This window comes from Cervus canadensis, chromosome 19 (assembly GCF_019320065.1).
Source record: "Cervus canadensis isolate Bull #8, Minnesota chromosome 19, ASM1932006v1, whole genome shotgun sequence".
NCBI lineage: Eukaryota > Metazoa > Chordata > Mammalia > Artiodactyla > Cervidae > Cervus > Cervus canadensis.
In genome coordinates this window covers 7,919,738-7,939,601 of record NC_057404.1, presented here as the reverse complement: position 1 = coordinate 7,939,601, position 19,864 = coordinate 7,919,738, and the positions used below count along the sequence as shown (strand labels likewise).

Below are 19,864 nucleotides of genomic sequence, written 5' to 3'. Positions count from 1 at the left end.
TGAGTACCTCCCAGTTTAAAAAGCTAAGAAAGTTCCCAGAGCATACTTTCCAGTGAAATGCTGTGCAAATCTCCATGTGGTTACAAATGTAGCTGTAGTGAGGGCTCGGGCTTTGGTTTCGTTTTTGAAAATTGTTTACACAGCAGACATGAAGCTTCCTTCTCTAACTTCTCACGAAATGTGAAGGCGCCTGCTCCCTGGCTGTGCCCCAGGAGCCGTGGTAACACCAGTTGTAACTCTGTGGTTTTCTGAGTCGAGGACATTGTTTCTCCCTGATGAAGAAGTTCTGCCCATGTTGTATTCTCGCTCGCTCTCTTTAGTATGGTTTGACAATTTGAATTCAGAAAGAGGCTTCACAATTAGAAGAATGAGATCGAACCACAGCATCTGTGCGCACAGCCCCCTCAGCTGCTCTAATTAGGTTTCCCTTATTCCGTTTCTAGCTCTCAGGAGAGGACAGGGGACTTTTTAATTGGGGCTATTAGACGTTCTCTTTGTACAATGACACCCTCTGCTAAGTGAAGGCTCCAGCAAAACCATGCCCACTCTGCAATTACTTCTTGCAATTCCAAGGAATAATGGTATCTTGTCTCATTTAAAAATAAACCTGAGGCTTATTCCTTATTGCTTTCTCTCCTCTGCCGACTCACATGAATTTCTTCTTGCCAATTAAGCCAACTTGCCATTATTTAAGGAGGTAGTTTTTATCATAACTGTCCCCTGATAATAAGACACATTAAACTGGATTTCATTTGCTCATGGCTACTTTCTTTCAGCTACAAGACTAATTTAAATGAGCTCAGATCACTTGATCTTGTGTCTATGGTTAAATGGTGACGCATTGGAATTTCATTGGCAGTTCTCTGTCTGGATATCACAGAACTCACCTGGAATAACCCGCACGTTCAATGTTCGTAGTTTCTCAGAATCACTTCCTCGTAAGAGGACAGATGTAGGTTTGTATTTATGACCTATTCCAAGAAAAGATATTAAATATTTAGATGATAAGCAAGCATATTCTTAATATATATTCCCCATGTTGGTTCCAAGGATTACCAAGGAAAATGGGCCATTCATAGAAGAGCCTGGAGTAATAAGACATTGAGCTTTTTCTTATTGTTATTTTCCATTAACAAGTAGATACTTTCTAAAACCAACAGCTTCTCCACTGCCATAAATGCCATTGTGCATCTATTCTTATATGCAGAATATTATTTTTTTATGTATAATAGATATGATATACAGAATATTTGACATATATTTAATATTTAATGTCCTAAATGGCATGATAATTTTCACTACTTCATATGTTGGATTTGCAAGGCAAGCTTTTGAAAGCCAGTAATCCTGTCATTTAGGTAGATGTTCCTAAAAATATAATGTCACTCCCCACTATTGATCTCTTTCTAGACATTTTCTCTGTCTGGCTTCTATCTCTCTCTTTTCTAATATGTAAGTTGGCTTAAAGCTAAACATTCAGAAAACTAAGATCATGGCATCCAGTCCCATCACTTCATGGCAAATAGATGAGGAAACAGTGGAAACAGTGGCTGACTTTATTTTTCTGGGCTCCAAAATCACTGCAGATGGTGATTGCAGCCATGAAATTAAAAGACGCTTACTCCTTGAAAGGAAAGTTATGACCAACCTAGACAGCATATTAAAAAGCAGAGACATTACTTTGTCAACAAAGGTCCATCTAGTCAAGGCTATGGTTTTTCCAGTGCTCATGTACGGATGTGAGAGTTGGACTGTGAAGAAAGCTGAGGTCCGAAGAATTGATGCTTTTGAACTGTGGTGTTGGAGAAGACTCTTGAGAGTCCCTTGGACTGCAAGGAGATCCAACTAGTCTATTCTAAAGGAGATCAGTCCTGGGTGTTCATTGGAAGGACTGATGTTGAAGCTGAAACTCCAATACTTTGGGCACCTGATGCAAAGAACTGACTCATTGGAAAAGACCCTGATGCTGGGAAAGATTGAGGGCAGGAGGAGAAGGGGGCGACATAGATTGAGATGGTTGGATGGCATAACTGACTCAATGGACATGGGTTTGGGTGGACTCTGGGAGTTGGTAATGGACAGGGAGGCCTGGCATGCTGCGGTTCATGGGGTCTCAAAGAGTCAGAAACGACTGAGTGACTGAACTGAACTGAACCATTCATAGAAAAATAGATCAAGAAACTCAAAACTATGCACTATTGCAAATGACACACATTTATTTAAAATAATAAAAAATATTTAAAGTAATAAAAACTAGAAAGACCCTGGGTCTTAATTCTAATTCTGTTATTTTATTACTGTATTACTTTGGACAACACACTTAATCTCTCTGAGCCTCAGAGGTGTTTTTCATCTTTAAAATAAAAGAAATAGAACATGTCCTGTCTGTACACTTTGAGAATCTAGTTAAAAAAAAAAAAAGCTCATGGGAATGCTCTGCAAATGTTTATTCTACAAATGAAGAATACTGATGATATTACTGACCATATATTATTGGTCAGTAATAATAATAATATGACCACATTATTATTATGTGTTTAGGACCTCATATACTAATGTACTGATAACAAGACGATATGAAACTGTCCTCAGAAATATCTCCAACAAACATTTAGCCAAAATAATGACACTTGCACTCAGACCTAGAGGCAACCATTTGCTCTGCCTACTAACATGGCCTTGCCTGGTAAAGAACACAAGAGTTTTGGGAAATACTACACTCAGCACAATACTACTATCCTTTATTGAGAACTACTTCTTATGTAGTCTCTTTAGTTCAATCCTTACCTCAACCCTGTGTAAGAACGGTGATTAATCTCGGTTTACAGAGGCGGAAAGGAACACTCAACCATGGTAAGTAATTTTCACAAAGTCACATAAGTAGTAAGTAGTAGCACTAGGATTCTAACCTAAGTACCTGTCTCCAAAGCCTAATCTTGTACTGATACATTTTATACTATGTTTAAGAGACCAACTACTCATCAGGTTTAATATTCAGCCAGTATGTACATGGGTACACACCATAGGACTGCAACAGTAATTGACAGTCAATGTCCGTTCTGATAAGTAGATGTCCTTGTCATAATCAGTTGTTAATTCTTTTTAAATATCATCCCTACTATCCTTATTTCCAACTACACATCTTAGTGCTTCACAGTCAAAAATCTACTTTCTCCCCCACACTTATTATAGATTGACTCTTGCTCATGCTCATCACCTAGAGCCTAGAGCTCAAGACCTCCAATTCTGAAATCCTTTATCACCATTCCCTATTTCTCTACCCCTCTTCTGCCTCACTTACACCAAGCTCTGCTCAATCTCCAGTCCACCAACTCCTTCTAATTAACCCAGCCTTTCCTCCTCCTCCTAACCACCTGTCTGGGCTGGAGAAAAACACAGGAAACTCCGTGAGTGCTGGCACCTGTCTTATCTATACTTCTGTCCCTTGAGTTACCCAGAATCACCACTTAAACACACAGATGCCCAGTAAGTGCTAAATTGAACCAAAAAAAAAAAAAGAAATGGAATCTACAGATAAGATTAGGGACTTCTGGACACTAGATAAATTATCCCAAATAATGAATTTTTCAGTACTTACTCTGCCACTTCTGCACTCTTCTGTGGCCTTCAAGTATTTTGCGGATAATGAAGATGAGCAAAACTATACAGACTAATAGAATTAGAACATACCAAGTGATCTTCATGGAACAGATAGAATCTGCAAAGAAAAATGTAGGAAAAATGTAGCAAAAATACAGTAAAATGGGATGCAGCAGATAAGAGGCACCACGGTGATACAGCTGGATTCTACAGTATATCCTGTCCACAACTGAGAAATTGAATACATAACCATCACAGTCACAGGATCACCTGCTTTCCTGAGTTCTTTTCTAACATACTAAATTAAGAAACGTGGCCAAGTGGTTTCCAGGGATCCGCTTATTGATAGTTTCAAAATTCGGGAATTAATTTCACTTCCAGGTTATGTCGATGCTAGTTTTGCTGTCACGAGGTTGGAATCACAAGAAGAAGAATACCAGCATCAGAGCCACTTGTGATTAACAATTTGACCCTGGGCCAAGCAGCCAAAAAAACATTCCCTCAAATCAAAGATGCAATGAGTAAGATGAGGATGGGGAAGAATGGGAAAGACAAAGAAAGAGGCTGGATTGAGGCATGTAAGAGGCCTGCTGCTGATGCTGCTGCTAAGTCACTTCAGTCGTGTCCGACTCTGTGTGACCCCATAGACGGTAGCCCACCAGGCTCCCCTGTCCCTGGGATTCTCCAGGCAAGAACACTGGAGTGGGTTGCCATTTCCTTCTCCAATGAATAAAAGTGAAAGTGAAGTCGCCCAGTTGTATCCGACTCTTAGTGACCCCATGGACTGCAGCCTACCAGGCTCCTCTGTCCATGGGATTTTCCAGGCAAGAGTACTGGAGTGGGGTGCCATTGCCTTCTCCGTAAGAGGCCTGAGTAGATGATTAATCAGACCTTCTTTCCACAGGGGCTCACATGGCAATGATCAGATCAAGTGCAGGCATTAGTTTCAAACGTAGTTACCTTTGCCCAGATTGAATAAAGACACAGGTTAAAAAAAGAAAATTGTTCATTCAAATGACAGCGAGGCAACAAGGAAGGAAAATCATCATCAGTGATAGCTTAGCAAGATCTCCTTTCATCCCATAAATACACACGGGCCAGTAGACCCTGGAATCAGTAACTTAAAGGAGAGTGACTTTCTTATGTCCAAAACACCATTGCCTACTGATATTCTAAACCAACCTATGTACCCTCTTCCTTGCATGTAAATCACAGGTAGTACTTATTCACTTTAGCAGGATATATAACTTGTTTTTACCCTTGGGTGACTGTCCTTCTGGGGCTCATGATCTGGGTATCCCTTTCACAGGCCCTTCCACTCCATGTGCGTTTGTCCATTAAATAGTCAACATTTATTTAAAGAAGAGGCTGAATGGAGCAGGTAGTGGTTGACTGGATGGCAGCACTCAGCCTCCCTAGTATCATTCCATGCTGTTTAGTAACCAGACTTGCATTCCTCACTCAGCAAAGTAAAAGCATGCAGTTAACTGGCATAGAAGATGTACAGTACCAGCAGGCCAAGGTGGGTCCAATACCAAGGTGTCACTGGGCAATGATCAGCTATGAGAAAAGAACTGTGCATTCACCAACATCATACTGCAATAGCAGAATGTACGCAGTTGGGACCAAGCGAGCCAGTGTACCCACCAAATTACCGGTGAGAACAGACGAGTGTGTCTCCCTACACTCCACGTGGCCCCCAACCCCATCCCTGGAACCATCTTGGAGAGGACCGAGGGGAAATGGATAGGCATCTGAAAAAAAAATCTAGAGACAGATTAAATTATTGTTTCAGAGTAAATTTACCAGACTAAACTAAACTTAGCTTCCCCTGCCCACTGGCAGATAGAACTTCGAAAGGAGATCAAGTTAGTCTTTTTACAGCAGAATAAAACATAAATAAATTTCCACTCTTCTACACATGGCAAGATAGGTATACTTTTTCCCAAGTACAAGACTACATAGTTGTATACCACTGATAACTTCCTGACCTATGTACCCAAAAAAGCTGTCAATTACTACGTCATTTTGGAATTTATGAATTTTCCATTAACACAAAAATTCTCAAAATAATATGGCAATGGTTATTTCTTCTTAATGTTTTAGAAAATATAAAAAGCAACTAGATAGATACATAAGTGGACATTGAAATAAATATGTTTTAAATATCTGTCATCCAAACCTCTCTATATTTCAGATTTCATCATAGTCACCTTCTCTATATGGCCTTTTCAGAACCTCCACCCTGATTCCCCTACCATCTGTTCAGATTTTCTCAGATCCTCTCCCACCCTCCCTACACATACACCTTGAGGTACCCTCTAAATGCAGAGGCTGTAGGGCCTCAGGCAAACTAACTCACAGGAGAAATTTATTTGAAGTCTTATGTTTCACTTTAAAAATGCATATGTATCATATGTTTGTGTTTGCTTTAAGATAAATATAATATTTTTAATGGCCTCTAAAATGATTAAAGCCTTAGAAAAGCATTCTAAGGCAATTTGAAACACTTCCATATATTTGGGACATCAGAAAACAGAGTCAATTATTCTAACATAGCACCTGCTAACACCAATGACACTTACTTGGCCATTTACATTTCTCTGTATCCTCAGGACCTGGCATGCTGCTTGGCATACAGCAAGCACGCATTAAATGGTTATATCATGAGATGCTCTTCAAGAGTAGAGTTTACGGATCAAGGGAGGGCACCTTGCTTAGCAGTAAGGATCAACTGTGACATTATGTATAAAATCACTAATAAGAACATAATGTATGGCATAGGGAACTTAATGAACTGTGGCATCCTGAATGAAAGGGAATTCCAAATGGGAGGGGATATATGCATAGTTAGGGCTGATTCGCTTTGTTGTATAGCAGATACTAACACAACATTGTAAAGTAACTATACCCCAATCAAAGTTAATTTAAAAAAGTATCAATTGTGTTAATTCAGAATAGGGTGACTAGGAAGGTAATCAACCTTAAATAGAATTAATATATATGTGAGTTTTATCTTCCAGACTCCTACTTTTCCCTCGGAGTCCTCCAGTGACTCAAAATGCTTAATCTATACCCCACCTATCTTCACAGGAGTCCATCAAAAATCCCTTTTTCTCAGGTCTGTTTCTCAGCTCTGAGAGAGGACATGTTAAATTGATTCAAAATTTAATAGCATAGCACAATGTACATGTGCTTTTTAAATGTACATATATTTACATTTAAAAAGAAATCTCACCCTTTAATACACAAGCGTGATAGTATTACTTCAAACACAGCTAATAGGCACTCCCAGAATTTATCCTAGGGCAGAGGGTCTTTGTAATGTTCCTCAAATAACAACCCATAGATGCCCCCTTTGCTTCTGAGTACAGCTGTGCTCCATAAAAAAAACACATTTTTAAAGAAAAATAAACAGGTAAAAGGGCTAACCTTCTTTCCAGCCTTGTTATTTCATCAATAAAATTCCTCAACTATTGGACTTAAAGTGAAGCTTACATAGTAGCCCTTACTTAATTTTGTGTCTGTATTCTACTCTCCTTTTCCCTCTAATTTCCTTAAAAACTTACTTTTTGCGTCCATTTCTAAATGGAAAGAAATGTTTATACAATTATGTGGGTGTTCCATAGTTCTACAAGTATGGTTTACAGATGTTGCCTCGGTTGGATCTTCCTCCTCGATGGCTGACCTTCTAGTGTGGGTTTTTAGATTACAGGTAAGATTATATTCCTCCAGGTGGTCAACGGTAGGAGTTACAGTGAAGTTAAAATGTTGACAAGGTGAGTGAAAATCATTTGACTTCACTTCCATTGATCCTCTCATGATAAGAGCTAGAAAGAGATTAAGAAAATGTTATTCACACACACAAAAACAGTAGTAGGTAGTAAGAAAACACAGACAACTCAAAGCTAAATCTCTTCCTATACAATAAGAACAGAGTAAAAACAAGAAGTTATCAGCCTAAAAGTAACAATTTCCGTGCTTACATTTTTTTAAGAGTATGAAAACCAGGTGAGTTTGAAATACACTTGGAGCCTCTCAAAGAAAAAAAAACATTTCCCTGATGACTTGTGGGACAGATTATATTTACCAAAATGGTCACAGCATTATTTCCCATCCCACATTACACTAGTTCGCTAGGGTTGTCATAACAAAGTACCATCAACTGGGGGACTTACACAACAGAAATGTATCGTCTCACAGTTCTGGAAGCTACACTTTCAAGATTCAAGTGTTGACAAGGTTGCTTCCTTCTGAAGGCTCTGAGGAAAAATCTGCCCATGCTTCCCTTCTCGCTTCTGGTGGTTTGGTGGCAGCTTTCAGTATTCCTTGTCTTATAGAACATCACCCTGATCGCTCTCAAATTCCCCGCCCCCCCCCCCCCGATTTTTTTTAATCAGGATGCCGGTCATATTGAATTAGGGCCCACCCTAATGACCTTATCCATGGGTTTCCCTGGTAGCTCATACAGTAAGGAATCTGCCTGCAATGCAGGAGACACAGGCTCAATCCTTGGGTTGAGAAGATCCCTTAGAGAAGAGAATGGTTACCCACCTGAGTATTCTTGCCTGGAGAATTCCATGGACAGAGGAGCCTGGCAGACTGCAGACGGTAGGGTGGTGATGAGTCAGACACGACTGAGCAACTAACACACTAAACTGAACTGCTTCCATCTGCAACAACCCTATTTCCAAATAATGGCACATTCTGAGATCCTGGGGTTAGAACTCCAATAGAATTCAACCTGCAACACACATGTTAACCTAAAACTTTGCCACTCCACCATAAATAAATGAAGTCCAATACTTTTCCCCTTGAATCTCTGTGGAAGGATTTACCTGCTTGTAACCAATCAAATGCAGAGAAAATTACATCGTATTATAAGGCCAGAAAATACAAAGCAATTTCTACCTTGTTTTTTGGATCCCTAACGGTGGAGCCTTGGGCCACTAAGTAACAATGACTTAAAGCCACCATGCTGTGAGGAAGGCCAAGCTAGCCCAAATAGAAAGACCACATAGAAAAACTCTGAGACTACATGCAGAGAGAGAAATGCCCCGCTTGCCCGTAGCTGCTCCAGCCCACTCCTGCGTTAGCTCCAGCCACGGTCTAAGTCCAGCAGTGTGAAATGCTTCAAGCCAGAAATGCCCAGTTATGCCCATTCTGAATTCCTGACCCAGAAAAAAAAAGAAGGAAAGAAGAAAGAAAAAAGTTAAACGCTTGCTGTTGTTAGAGCCGCTCCGTTTGGGGGTGATTGCTACACAGCCATAGTAACTAGAATCACTTATCAATGCACTGCTTACTTTTCAAGGAGACAGAGAAGTAGACTCTGAGCTTCCAATTTTTAAAACACTTCATTGTTCTCTGTCGTGATGAAGGTGTTTCCCCAATTTGCTTTCTGGTGAATTTGACCTAGAAGCCTGCAGTCATTACAGTACTGCTTGAATGTGTGTATATGTGCTCAGTAGCTCAGTCGTGTCTGATTCTTTGGGACCCCGTGGACTGTAGCCTGCCAGGCTCCTCTGTCCATTGGATTTCCCAGGCAAGAATACTGGAGTGGATTGCCATTTCCTTCTCCAGGGGATCTTCCCAGGGATCGAATCACTGTCTCCTGTGTCTCCTGTACTATAGGCAGATTCTTAGAAAAAGGACTTACCTATTGTACTTTATCTCAAGTCAATGCCAAGAAATTTTGTTCCCATTTTGAAAGAATGGGAAAAACGCCGGTATGGGGGGACCCAGCAAGCAATCTCACTGAATAGGTAGAAGCACTAAATTTGATGCTTGGGCTTGGGGCCACCAGTATATTTTATAGCTGTAAATTAATTATTTAATTTCTCAGTGATAATAAATGCAAGGTTTGGTTAGATATTATGGATTATACATAGTTATTCTTTTATTTGTTTATTCATTCATTAAACAAATATCTTTTAAGTGCCTCAGCTCAGACATTAAATATAGTGAACAAAGACAGGATTCCTGCCCTTGAGAGGCTCGGTGGATAGTTAAACAAGTAAAAAGACAATTCGTATACAGTGGATGGATATTAGACAGGAGTAGGTACAAATGCATTGAGGATTCAGTGACTCCTTGGGGAATCCAAGTATGATTTTCTATGAGAATAAGATTCTACAAGTTTACTTAGAATTTTATCAGTACTTTGGAAGACAGCATGCTAAATAATCCTTTAGCCATCAAATGTACATCGATTATAGCTGCATGTTGATTGTATTTTAAGAATGGATATTTTGTTTTTGATAAATCAAAGTAAACCAAGAACAAGTTACTGTCCCAAAGCCTGTAAGTCATTCATTGAGCACCACACAGCTGAGTGTTTCAGGGCCACTGGACTTAAAATTGGAATATGTTATTAATACTTTTTTTTCCCATAATAAGGTTATTTATCCTTGATAAATTTTGTTCTCACTTTTCTTTCGAATTTACCTTTTGATGTTTGTTCCTGAAAAATAAAATCAGTGTTTCCTTTGAACTCACAAGCCAAACATGAAAAGCATGTCCTGAGTTCACTTGTGATATCTTGGCAAATCCTGGTGAAGTTTTGAAAGCTGGAGTGACTTAGAAAGATTCCCGTAATAGTCTGAGTTTCTCCTATTGGTTGCAGAAAGGTCACAAAAGAAGCATTTGTAGAGAAGAATGAATAGCTGAAATTCTGTTGTAAATACACTTCCAGACATGATAGTTCCAACATGTTTCCTACAAAGAAAAAAAATTTTGACTATGAAATTTCGAGGTTTTGGCATTCAGATAAATACCCAATATGCTCCTCAGTTATCTTAGGCAGATGAGTACATTTCAGTTTATCAGCAGCAAGACTTTGTTTTCACATGAAACAATAATATCTACTCTAAATATTTAGATATTTAAATAATATCTACTCTAAATATCTAAATATTTCTTATTAAAAATTTGTCAACATCCCCTATTAATTTTCAGAGAAGTCTTTGTTGAGGAGTTCTTGGAAATCCTAGCATTTTAACCACTTTTCTCTTCTAGGAAAGTTTTAATGGACAAACCTATTTCCCTCTGAATCCATCTGTTTCAAAATAGAGTCTCACATGAATTGCATGGAGTTGAACAGGAAATGGAAAACTTGAACAGAATCTCTACTAGTTTCTGAAGGCTGCTGTAACAAATGAATACAATCTTGCTGGCTTAAAACAACAGAAATTTATTCTTTTACAGATCTGAAGGTGAAAAGTTCAGTGACAGTTATACTGGTCTAAAACTCAGATGTCCGCAGGACCACACTCCCTCTGAAGACCCTAAGAAAGAATCTGTTCTTGCACCTCTTCCAGTCTGGGGAGACTGCTGGCATTCCTTTGCTTGTGACCACAACACTCATCTCTGCTTTCATGGTCACATTGCCTTCTTCTCTAGATCTTCATCTTCTACTCCTCTGTCTGTATCAAATCTCCCTGTGCGCCTCTCTCATACAGAAACTTGTGGTTGGATTTAGCTCCCACCTGGATATGGCAGGATAATCTCCCCATCTCAAGATCCTAAAATTAACCACATCTATAGAGACCTTTTTTATTTATAAGGTAACTTTTATAGGTTCCCAGGAATTGACACCTGATATCTTTGGGCAACCATTATTCAACCTACTTGAATCTCCAAAGATGAAATTTAATAGATGATATCATAATTTTTATATTTTATCTGCAGACAAGTATCAGATATGGAATTAATGGTCTAATAGAAAGAAGACTGATTTTAAAGCAAAAGACAAAGACTCTAGAGCTATATCTGTTGTTAACTGAGATGCTTGAATAATTCACTTCATCTCCACAAGTCTCATTTTCTTATTAGCAAAGTGGAGATAATAACCAGATCCTGCTAATCTTATGGGGTTATAGTGGCATCAAATGATACAATACATATGGAAACATATGTTATTAAAATACAAGCCCATATCCCAAAGTAAAAATTTTAAATTTATCCTTTATTTATGATGGATTAAAATTTAATTAAAGTAATAAAATTTAAAGTAATTAAAGCTCACCATGTTAGAATTGGGAATCCCTACGTAGCAGTAATGATGAACTAAGGAATAGGTAACCTCTCTTTCAGATATTCTCAGTTTAACAGCTATTTACTAGGATGAGAAAATATTAATAACTGACATGCTCAATTCCATCTTTATGTGTCTTTCTTTACCATTTCTCATAATCATATGGGGCAAAATATATTTTTAAAATTTTCTAAATAATATGGAACACAATGAAAGAATTGCTTCATTTTTAAGAGTGATTACTCTTAGTCAATACATCCTGATTCAAACTTAAAAGAAATCAAAACTATTGATTGATATTAAGGCACATTTTTTTACTTGTGGAATTTGTACTTTGATCATAATTTCATAATTGTTTCATTACTGATGATTATATTTTGATGATTTAATAAAGGCTCATTTACCAGTGTTTGAAATTGTTTCTGTAATATTTCACAGATAATTTCCAGCTTTAAACACATTTCATACTTGAGTTGCTATAAAAGTTTTGGGAGGCAGAGATTGTACTTTACTCAAATATGCAGTTTTGTTATGTTTCAATATATTTGTAAACAAAGCTATAATCAAATTAATAACTAATTAAAAAAAAAACTGTCTTCAATAACAGTTTCCCAGTAAGACGATAGGAATTCACTATCTGATGCAAATCAGTAGTCTATGGCTTTTCTGTATTACTGAAACACATGAAAAACTTATTTCTTGCCATCTTTCCATTTTCCTCACTGATATTTTTCATCTTATGAAATTTTCAACTTCTTGAACTTATATTCTTATAACTTAGAAGGGAGATAGAGAAATTTTTACTGTCAATATTGCAGTCTTCTTATCCAATAAATGACAAACTGGGCTTTCTAGAATTGATGGTATATCCTTTCTATTTGGCTATGAGGTCATTTTATGATGGGTTCCTAATCTTAGTTTTAAATAATTCAACTAGGAAAGAAATAAATACAGGACATATCCTTCCCCTGCATAATTTTAAGAAATAAATGAATTCTACTCAATCATTTTTGTTATTAGGTAGGTCATAATCTCATCTTCATAAACAAGGATTTATGAATTTAACTACTGCTATTAATATTGCTGTGAGTCAGACATCTAAATTCTCACTTCCAGAGATAGAAAAATGCATACCAGAATTACTCTAGTACTAAGAATGTAATTTCTCAAGGTAATGATATAGAATACTAAGTAGAATTAGGAAAATAAGTTACAGTATAGGACAAAGGCCAAGTCAATTATTTTTTCTTTTTAAAGAAAAGCAAAGAAAACATAAACTATCTTTTTCTTTTTGAAATTTTATTATAAATATTTATCATATATAAGTATATATTAATATAAAATATATTGCTCCAGTTGAAGAATAATAAAAATAAATGAACACCCATGTATCTATTACACAGATTAAGAAGCAGAACATTAGCAACATCTCTGAAGTACCCTTTCCCACCCCTACACACTCCTCCTTTTCCAGAGTTTTAACACCATCATGAAAATGTGTTTATCACTCCTTTGCTTCATCTTAGAGTCTTTCCAAAATGTATATATTCCTAAGTAACATTGTTTCATTAGCAAATTATATACACATACAGGGACTATACTGTAGGTATCACCTATGACTCACTTTTTTTGTTTAATGTGTTTTAGTGGTGTTGCTGCATATTGCGGTACTAATTATTTGTGGTATCTTTGAAAGAATATACTACAATTTATGTATGTATTCTTCTGACTATTTGGGGTGTTTCTATTTTTGTTGTTCTGGATAACATTGCTTTGAACCATAACTCTCATGTGTTGTTGGTAGGAATGTAAAATAGTACAATCACTTTGGAAGATATTTATGTTCTTTAAGTTAACCATACACTTAGCACATGACCCAATAATTCTACTCCTAGGAATCTACAGGAGAGAAACAAGAACATATGTCCACACAAACGCCTGTATATGAAGCTTCATGGCACTTGTAAAATTTATAATGGCCCAAAACTGGGACCAACCCAGAAGACCAACAACTCATGAATATATAAATAATTCCTGACATATCCACATAATGAAATACTGCTCAGCAACAAAAAGGAAGAATATACTGATATGAACAACAACATGGAAGAATCTCAAATGCTTTAGGCCAAGGGAAAACAGCCAGACACAACTGACTACATACTAATGTGATTCCATTTATTTGAAATTCTAGAAAATGGAAAACAGTATTGATAGTGGGAGAAGGGTTCTCTTACAAAGGAGAACGAGGGACATCTTGGAGATGTTGGTAAGGTTTATGCCTTAATTGTGGTGGTAGTTACACTGCTGTAAAAATTTGTCAAACCTCAACTTTACACTTAAAAGTGGCACATTTTATCATATGTAAATTATACCTCAATTAAGTTTATTTTTAAATACACTACTATGAATATTCATGAACATATCTCCTAGTACGCAGTTACAGAAGTTTCTCTAGCATGCACACTGAATGGATTGCCAGGTATTCAGTATGGTCATCTTTGATTTTTCTAGAAAATGCCAAATCGTTATACAAAGAAGTTGTACCAATTTATCCTCCCACCTGCGGTGTGTAAAGGTTCTCACTGATACATATCTTGGCCAGAGCTTTTCAAGTTTTGACAATTTGGAGAATGTTAAACGGAATCTTATCATGGTTTAAAAGTTCCTACTTTTTCTATTTTTCTGGTAGGTTGTTTTTCATTTTCTTATTAATGTTTATGAGTTTTTAAACTTTCTGAAATTTTAAGTTATTTACATTTTTATCGAGATATCTTCTCATCATTTGTACCTTTTTTATTCGTTTTCTTTATGATCTTTTAGTTAAAAGAAGCTCTTAATTTGAGTGTTTTAAATTTATCATTTTCTTTACAATTTGTGCTTTGCATCTTAAGAAATCTTTCTCTTTCAAAAAGATTTTCATCGACATTTTCGTCTGAAAGTTTTGAAGTTTTGCCTTTTACATGTAAGTTCTTGATCTAGCTGGAATTAAGACAGTATGAAGTAAGAAACCAAATTAATATTTTCCACATGTGATAATCAATTGTACTAGCAATTATTAAGTAGTCTATCTTTCCCCTACTATCTGTAATGACATCTCTATAATCTATCAAATATCCGTGTACATATGTAGGACTGTATTTCCGGGTTCCAAATTTTGTTTTTCCTATCTTGGCAAAGACACATGAAGGACTTAATTACCTTTGCTTTATGAAGCTTTTGTGAGCGCTGTGCTGAGCCCTTCAGTCGTGTCTGACTCTTGGCCCCCTGTGGACGGTAGCCCTCCAGGCTCCTCTGTCCATGGGGATTCTCCAGGCAAGAATACCGGAGTGGGTTGCCATTCCCTTCTCCAGGGGCTCTTCCTGACCGAGGGATGGAATCCAGGTCTCCCACATTGCAGGGGGATTCTTTACCGCCTGAGCCACCAGGGAAGTCTTTATATCTCATAGGAAAAATCCCCTAACCTTGTTCATTTTCTTTGGGAATGTCTTAGTGATTCTTGATCCTTTGTTCTTTCCAATAAATTTTAGAATCAGCTTATTAAGTTGGGTGAAAAACCCAGTTATGAGTCTGACTTGAATCTCAAAATCAATTGGAGAAGAAAGATATGATACTGAGTTACTCCTATCACTCTTTTCTTCCTCTCTTACTCTCTACTTTATAGGTCTTCTTTGAAATCTTCTAATGAAGTTTCCAAATTTTCACCATCATGGTCCCATACATCGTTTGCTAGATTTCCTCCTAGGTACCTTAATTTTTGTTTTTATTGCCAATAGTATTTTTTAAGAAATATGTTTTCTGTTTGTTAGCGGTATATGGAGATACAATTGACTCTTGAATATAAATTTTATTTCTTATCACTTTGTAAACGTCCTTATTAATTTTAATTTTTCCTATAAATCTTTTGAATTTTCTATATAGGTATGCTTCGTGCTTGTGCTCAGTCGCTAAGTCATGTCTGACTCTTTGCGACCCCGTGGACTGTAGCCCTCCAGGCTCCTCCGTCCGTGGGATTCTCCAGGCAAGAATACTGGAGTGGGTTGCCATTTCCTTCTCCAGGGGATCTTCCTGACCCGGGGATTGAACCTTGTCTCCTGCATTCATAGGCAGATTCTTTACCACTGAGCCACTAAGGAAGCCCATAAATATGTTAATTTACTGCAAATAATTACAACTTCATTTCTTGCTTTTCACTCCTGACACGTTTTATTTCTTTTGGTTGTCTTACTGCACTGACTAGGGCCTCCAGTACCATGATGCATAGGAGTTTTGAGAGTGGACATCCTTGTCTGCTCCTGATCTTAAGAAGAATACTTATGATGTTCATCACCAAGACTGATATATAATCATTTTTAGATATCCCATTTCACTTTAAGAAGGTTCTTTTCTATTCCTAGTTTGCTGAGTTTTGAATTATAAAGACTGTTGACTATATTAATTGAGTGCTCTTTCAACAAGTATTGAGATGATTATATAGGCTTTCTTCTTTAATCAGGTAATATAGTGAATTACATTATTAGATTTTCTAATGCTAACTCAATCTTGCCTTCCAGGAATAAATCTAATTTGATCATTTTTATACATTGCTGCAATCAGATTCTTAATGTTTTGTTTAAAGGTTTTTAATCTATCACAAATGAGATTGGATGTAAAGTTCCCCTTTTTGTACTGTCTTTGTTAGGTTTGGATACTAAGATACACTAGCCTTAAAAAATAAATTGGAGGGGCTTCCCTGGTGGCTCAGCGCTAAAGAATCCATCTGCCAATGCAGAAGACACAGGTTCAATCCCTGATTCAGGATGATCCCACATGCCTTGGAGCAACCAGGCCAGCGCACCACACTATTAAGCCTGTGCTCTGGAGCCGGGGGGCCACAACCACCAAACCCCCATGCTGCAACTAGAGAAGCCCGAGTGCCTTAGAGCCCATGCTCCGCAACGAGAACGCAACCTCAGTGAGGAGCCTGCGCACCGCAACGAGAGAGTAGCCCCTGCTTGCTGCAGCTAGAGAAAAGTCCAAGCAACAAAGGACCTAGCCCAGACAACAAATGAATAAACTTATAAAAAAAATAAAAATAAATTGGAGAGCTTCCCCGGTGGCTCAGTGGCAAAGAATTCACCTGCCAATGCAGGAGACATGGGTTCCATCCCTTGTCCAGGAGGATCCCACATGCCACAGAACAGCCAAGCCCATGCACCACGACTACTGAACCTGTGCTCTGGAGCCTGGGAGTGCCAACTTCTGAAGGCCACCTGCGCTAGAGCCCACGCTCCACGACAAGAGACGCCATCACTGTGGGAAGCCCGCACACTGCAACTAGAGAGTAGCCCTCACTCGCTGCAACCAGAGAAAGCCTGCATGCAGCAACGATGGCCCAGCACAGCCATAAATCAATAAAATTTTTTGAAAATTTTTAATAAATCAGAAAATGTTTCCCTTTTTATATTTTTTGAAACGGTTTATAACAAATTGCATTTATCTATTCAATCTATTTCTTGAACGTTTGGCAGAACTTACATATTAAAAACATCTGAGCCAAGTGATTTTTCAGGGAAAATTAAACCACTGGTCAATTTTCTGAGTTGTTCTACAATTCTTGGATTTTCTATTTCTTCCCAAGTGAGTTTTGATAAGTTATATTTTTCTAGAAATGTGTCTTTATGTTTAAATTTATTGACTGACAGCTATTCATAATAATCTCATTATAGTTTTAATTTCTATGTCTCTTTTTCATTCCTAAGTTAGTTATTGTGCCTTCTCTTTTTTGATAATTCAGTTTTAGCAGGTAGAAAGGTGGCCTCCCTAAGATATCCACATCCTCATTCCCAGAACCTGTGAATACGTTACATGACGCGGCCAAGAAGAATTGAGTTAAAAGATGGAATTCAAGTTGCTAACGAACTGTTCTTAAAATAGAGACATCATCCTGGATTATCTGGGTAGGCATAATATAATCATGCATGTGATTCAGATGCGAGAAAAACTCAACAGGCCACCACTGGCCTTGAGGGTGGGAAGAAGCCACAAGCCAAGGAAAGCAGACAGCTTCCAAGGAAAGCAGACAGCTTCCAGGAGGTAGAAAAGACAAGAAAATAAAGGTATTCTTTCCTAGAGCCTCTGAGAAGAATGTAGCCCTACTAACACTTTTATTTTAGCCCAGTGAGCCCTCAGGTGGATTTCTACTTAAAAAACTCTAAGATAATATATTTGTGCTGTTTGAAGCTACTGTTTGTGGTTATTTGTACGGCATCCATAAGAAACTGAAACATCAATTATTCCAGAGGTGTTTCCATTTAATTAGACTTTCTAAAGAACCAACTTTTGACTTTATTGATCCTTTCTTTCTTATCTTTTAATTTCATTGACTTTTGCTTTTGTCTTTATTATTCCTGCCTTCTACTTACCTTGGGTTCAACTCACTGTTCTTACATCAAAGAATTTAAAACTATAAATTTTCTTCTAAATACCTGCCATTTTTATCATATCCCACACTATGGAATTCTCCATTGGGGGGAAAATGGAAGAAAAATGATTCAAGGTAAAGAGATGCATATCTTTTAAGTAAAAGATTCTATGAAATAAATTTCAGAGGCTTGAGAAGCCTAAAAGTTCAAGGTTTGTGGTGAAATTTTATGTTTCAAAAACGTAAGATGAGGGAGTCCCCTGATAGTGGTTAGGACTCTGTTCTTCCACTGCAAGTATTTCAGCTTTTATCCCTGGTCAGGGAACTAAGATCCCATAAGCTGTGTGAAAGTGAAAGTCACTCCATCGTGTCCGACTCTTTGCCACCCCATGGACTATACAGTCCATGGAATTCTCCAGGCCAGAATACTGGAGTGGGTAAGCCTTTCCCTTCTCCAGGGGATCTTCCCAACCCAGGGATTGAACCCAGGTCTCCTGCATTGCAGGCAGATTCTTTACCGCTGTGTAGTGTGGCCCAAGAACAAAGTAAGATGAGGATAATAATGCCTGGCCTACCTAAATCAAGAGATGGTTGTGAGGGTCTGATGAGAAATGCTTCCTTCCAGAAAGCATTTTATTTTCTTTATAATATTTTTTATTTCCTTTATAACATGACTCAGAAATTTCACTTAGTCACAAATACTCATTGAATGCCTTCTAATGTGGTATATACTAGATATTCAGAGAAAACATTTATCTACAAAGGCAAATGAATGAGACAAGCAGTTAGAAAGCTTCCCAAGCAAGGGTTGTTGCTATGAGAGAATGAGGCCTATGAGAGAATGAGGCCTATGAGAGAATGAGGCCAGTTCTGCCCAAGCAGTGAAAAGCATTATTTTTTTTTGCCATTATGTACATCTAAGATATATATATTTATATATATGAATGCATGTCCATTAGTAGCCATTTAAAAACTATAATGATTCAGAAAATTCAGCAAGAAATGAAATCTTACAACAAAGTAAATTTATCCATCTAGATTTATTCTTTCTTCCCAAAGATTTTCAAAGTAGTCTCTCTTGAGAACAATACTACACCACTAATGAGCTGAAGCATTTAATAAGCTAAAATAACGTATTATATGTAAAAGTATTCGGTATATAATACCTGTATGCTGTGCTGTGGTAAGTTGCTTCAGTAGTGTCCGACTCTTTGCCACACCGTGGACTGTAGCCTGCCAGGCTCCTCTGTCCATGGGATTCTCCTGGCCAGAATACTGGAGTGGGTTGCAATTCCCTCCTCCAGGGATAGTAACTGTCATATGTATGCATAAATATGTATTTTTTTAACCTTTTTTTAAATGATCATGACTATATTCCAAACGTGATTGGGTATTGCTGATTGAATGAGCGAACCAATAAGAAAATAAGGACCTATTTTTTAAGGACTAGGATAACAATTTTTCAAAAGAATTGCAGTTATCCTTGATTATACTTATAATAAAGACATAAGTAATATGAATATATACTCATATACTTCAGGGTTTATCCTGTCCTTTATAGGTATTTAAGGGCTTCCCTGGTGGCTCAGACGGTAAAGCGTCTGTCTGCAGTGCTGGAGACCTGGGTTCGATCCCTGGGTTGGGAAGATCCCCTGGAGAAGGAAATAGCAACCCACTCGCGTACTCTTGCCTGGAAAATTCCATGGACAGAGGAGCCTGGTAGGCTACAGTCCATGGGGATGCAAAGAGTCGGACACGACTGAGCGACTTCACTTTCACTTTCACTTTATAGGTATTTAAGGTTCTTTTATTGGAGAAGGAAATGGCAA

General features: G+C 37.7%; 1 protein-coding gene across 3 annotated transcripts in view; it reads right to left on the bottom strand.

Moving 5' to 3' along the window:
- Positions 1-19,864, bottom strand: part of TMEM156 (transmembrane protein 156) — a 35,977-nt gene that overhangs the window by 12,820 nt on the left and 3,293 nt on the right. For all 3 annotated transcript variants that reach the window (XM_043438637.1, XM_043438638.1, XM_043438639.1), the window contains 4 exons: positions 10,045-10,314; positions 7,170-7,430; positions 3,599-3,718; positions 888-971 (listed from right to left, as the gene is read on the bottom strand). In XM_043438637.1, coding sequence (XP_043294572.1) covers positions 888-971; positions 3,599-3,718; positions 7,170-7,430; positions 10,045-10,314 — 735 coding nt within the window. The remainder of the gene's footprint in view (positions 1-887; positions 972-3,598; positions 3,719-7,169; positions 7,431-10,044; positions 10,315-19,864) is intronic.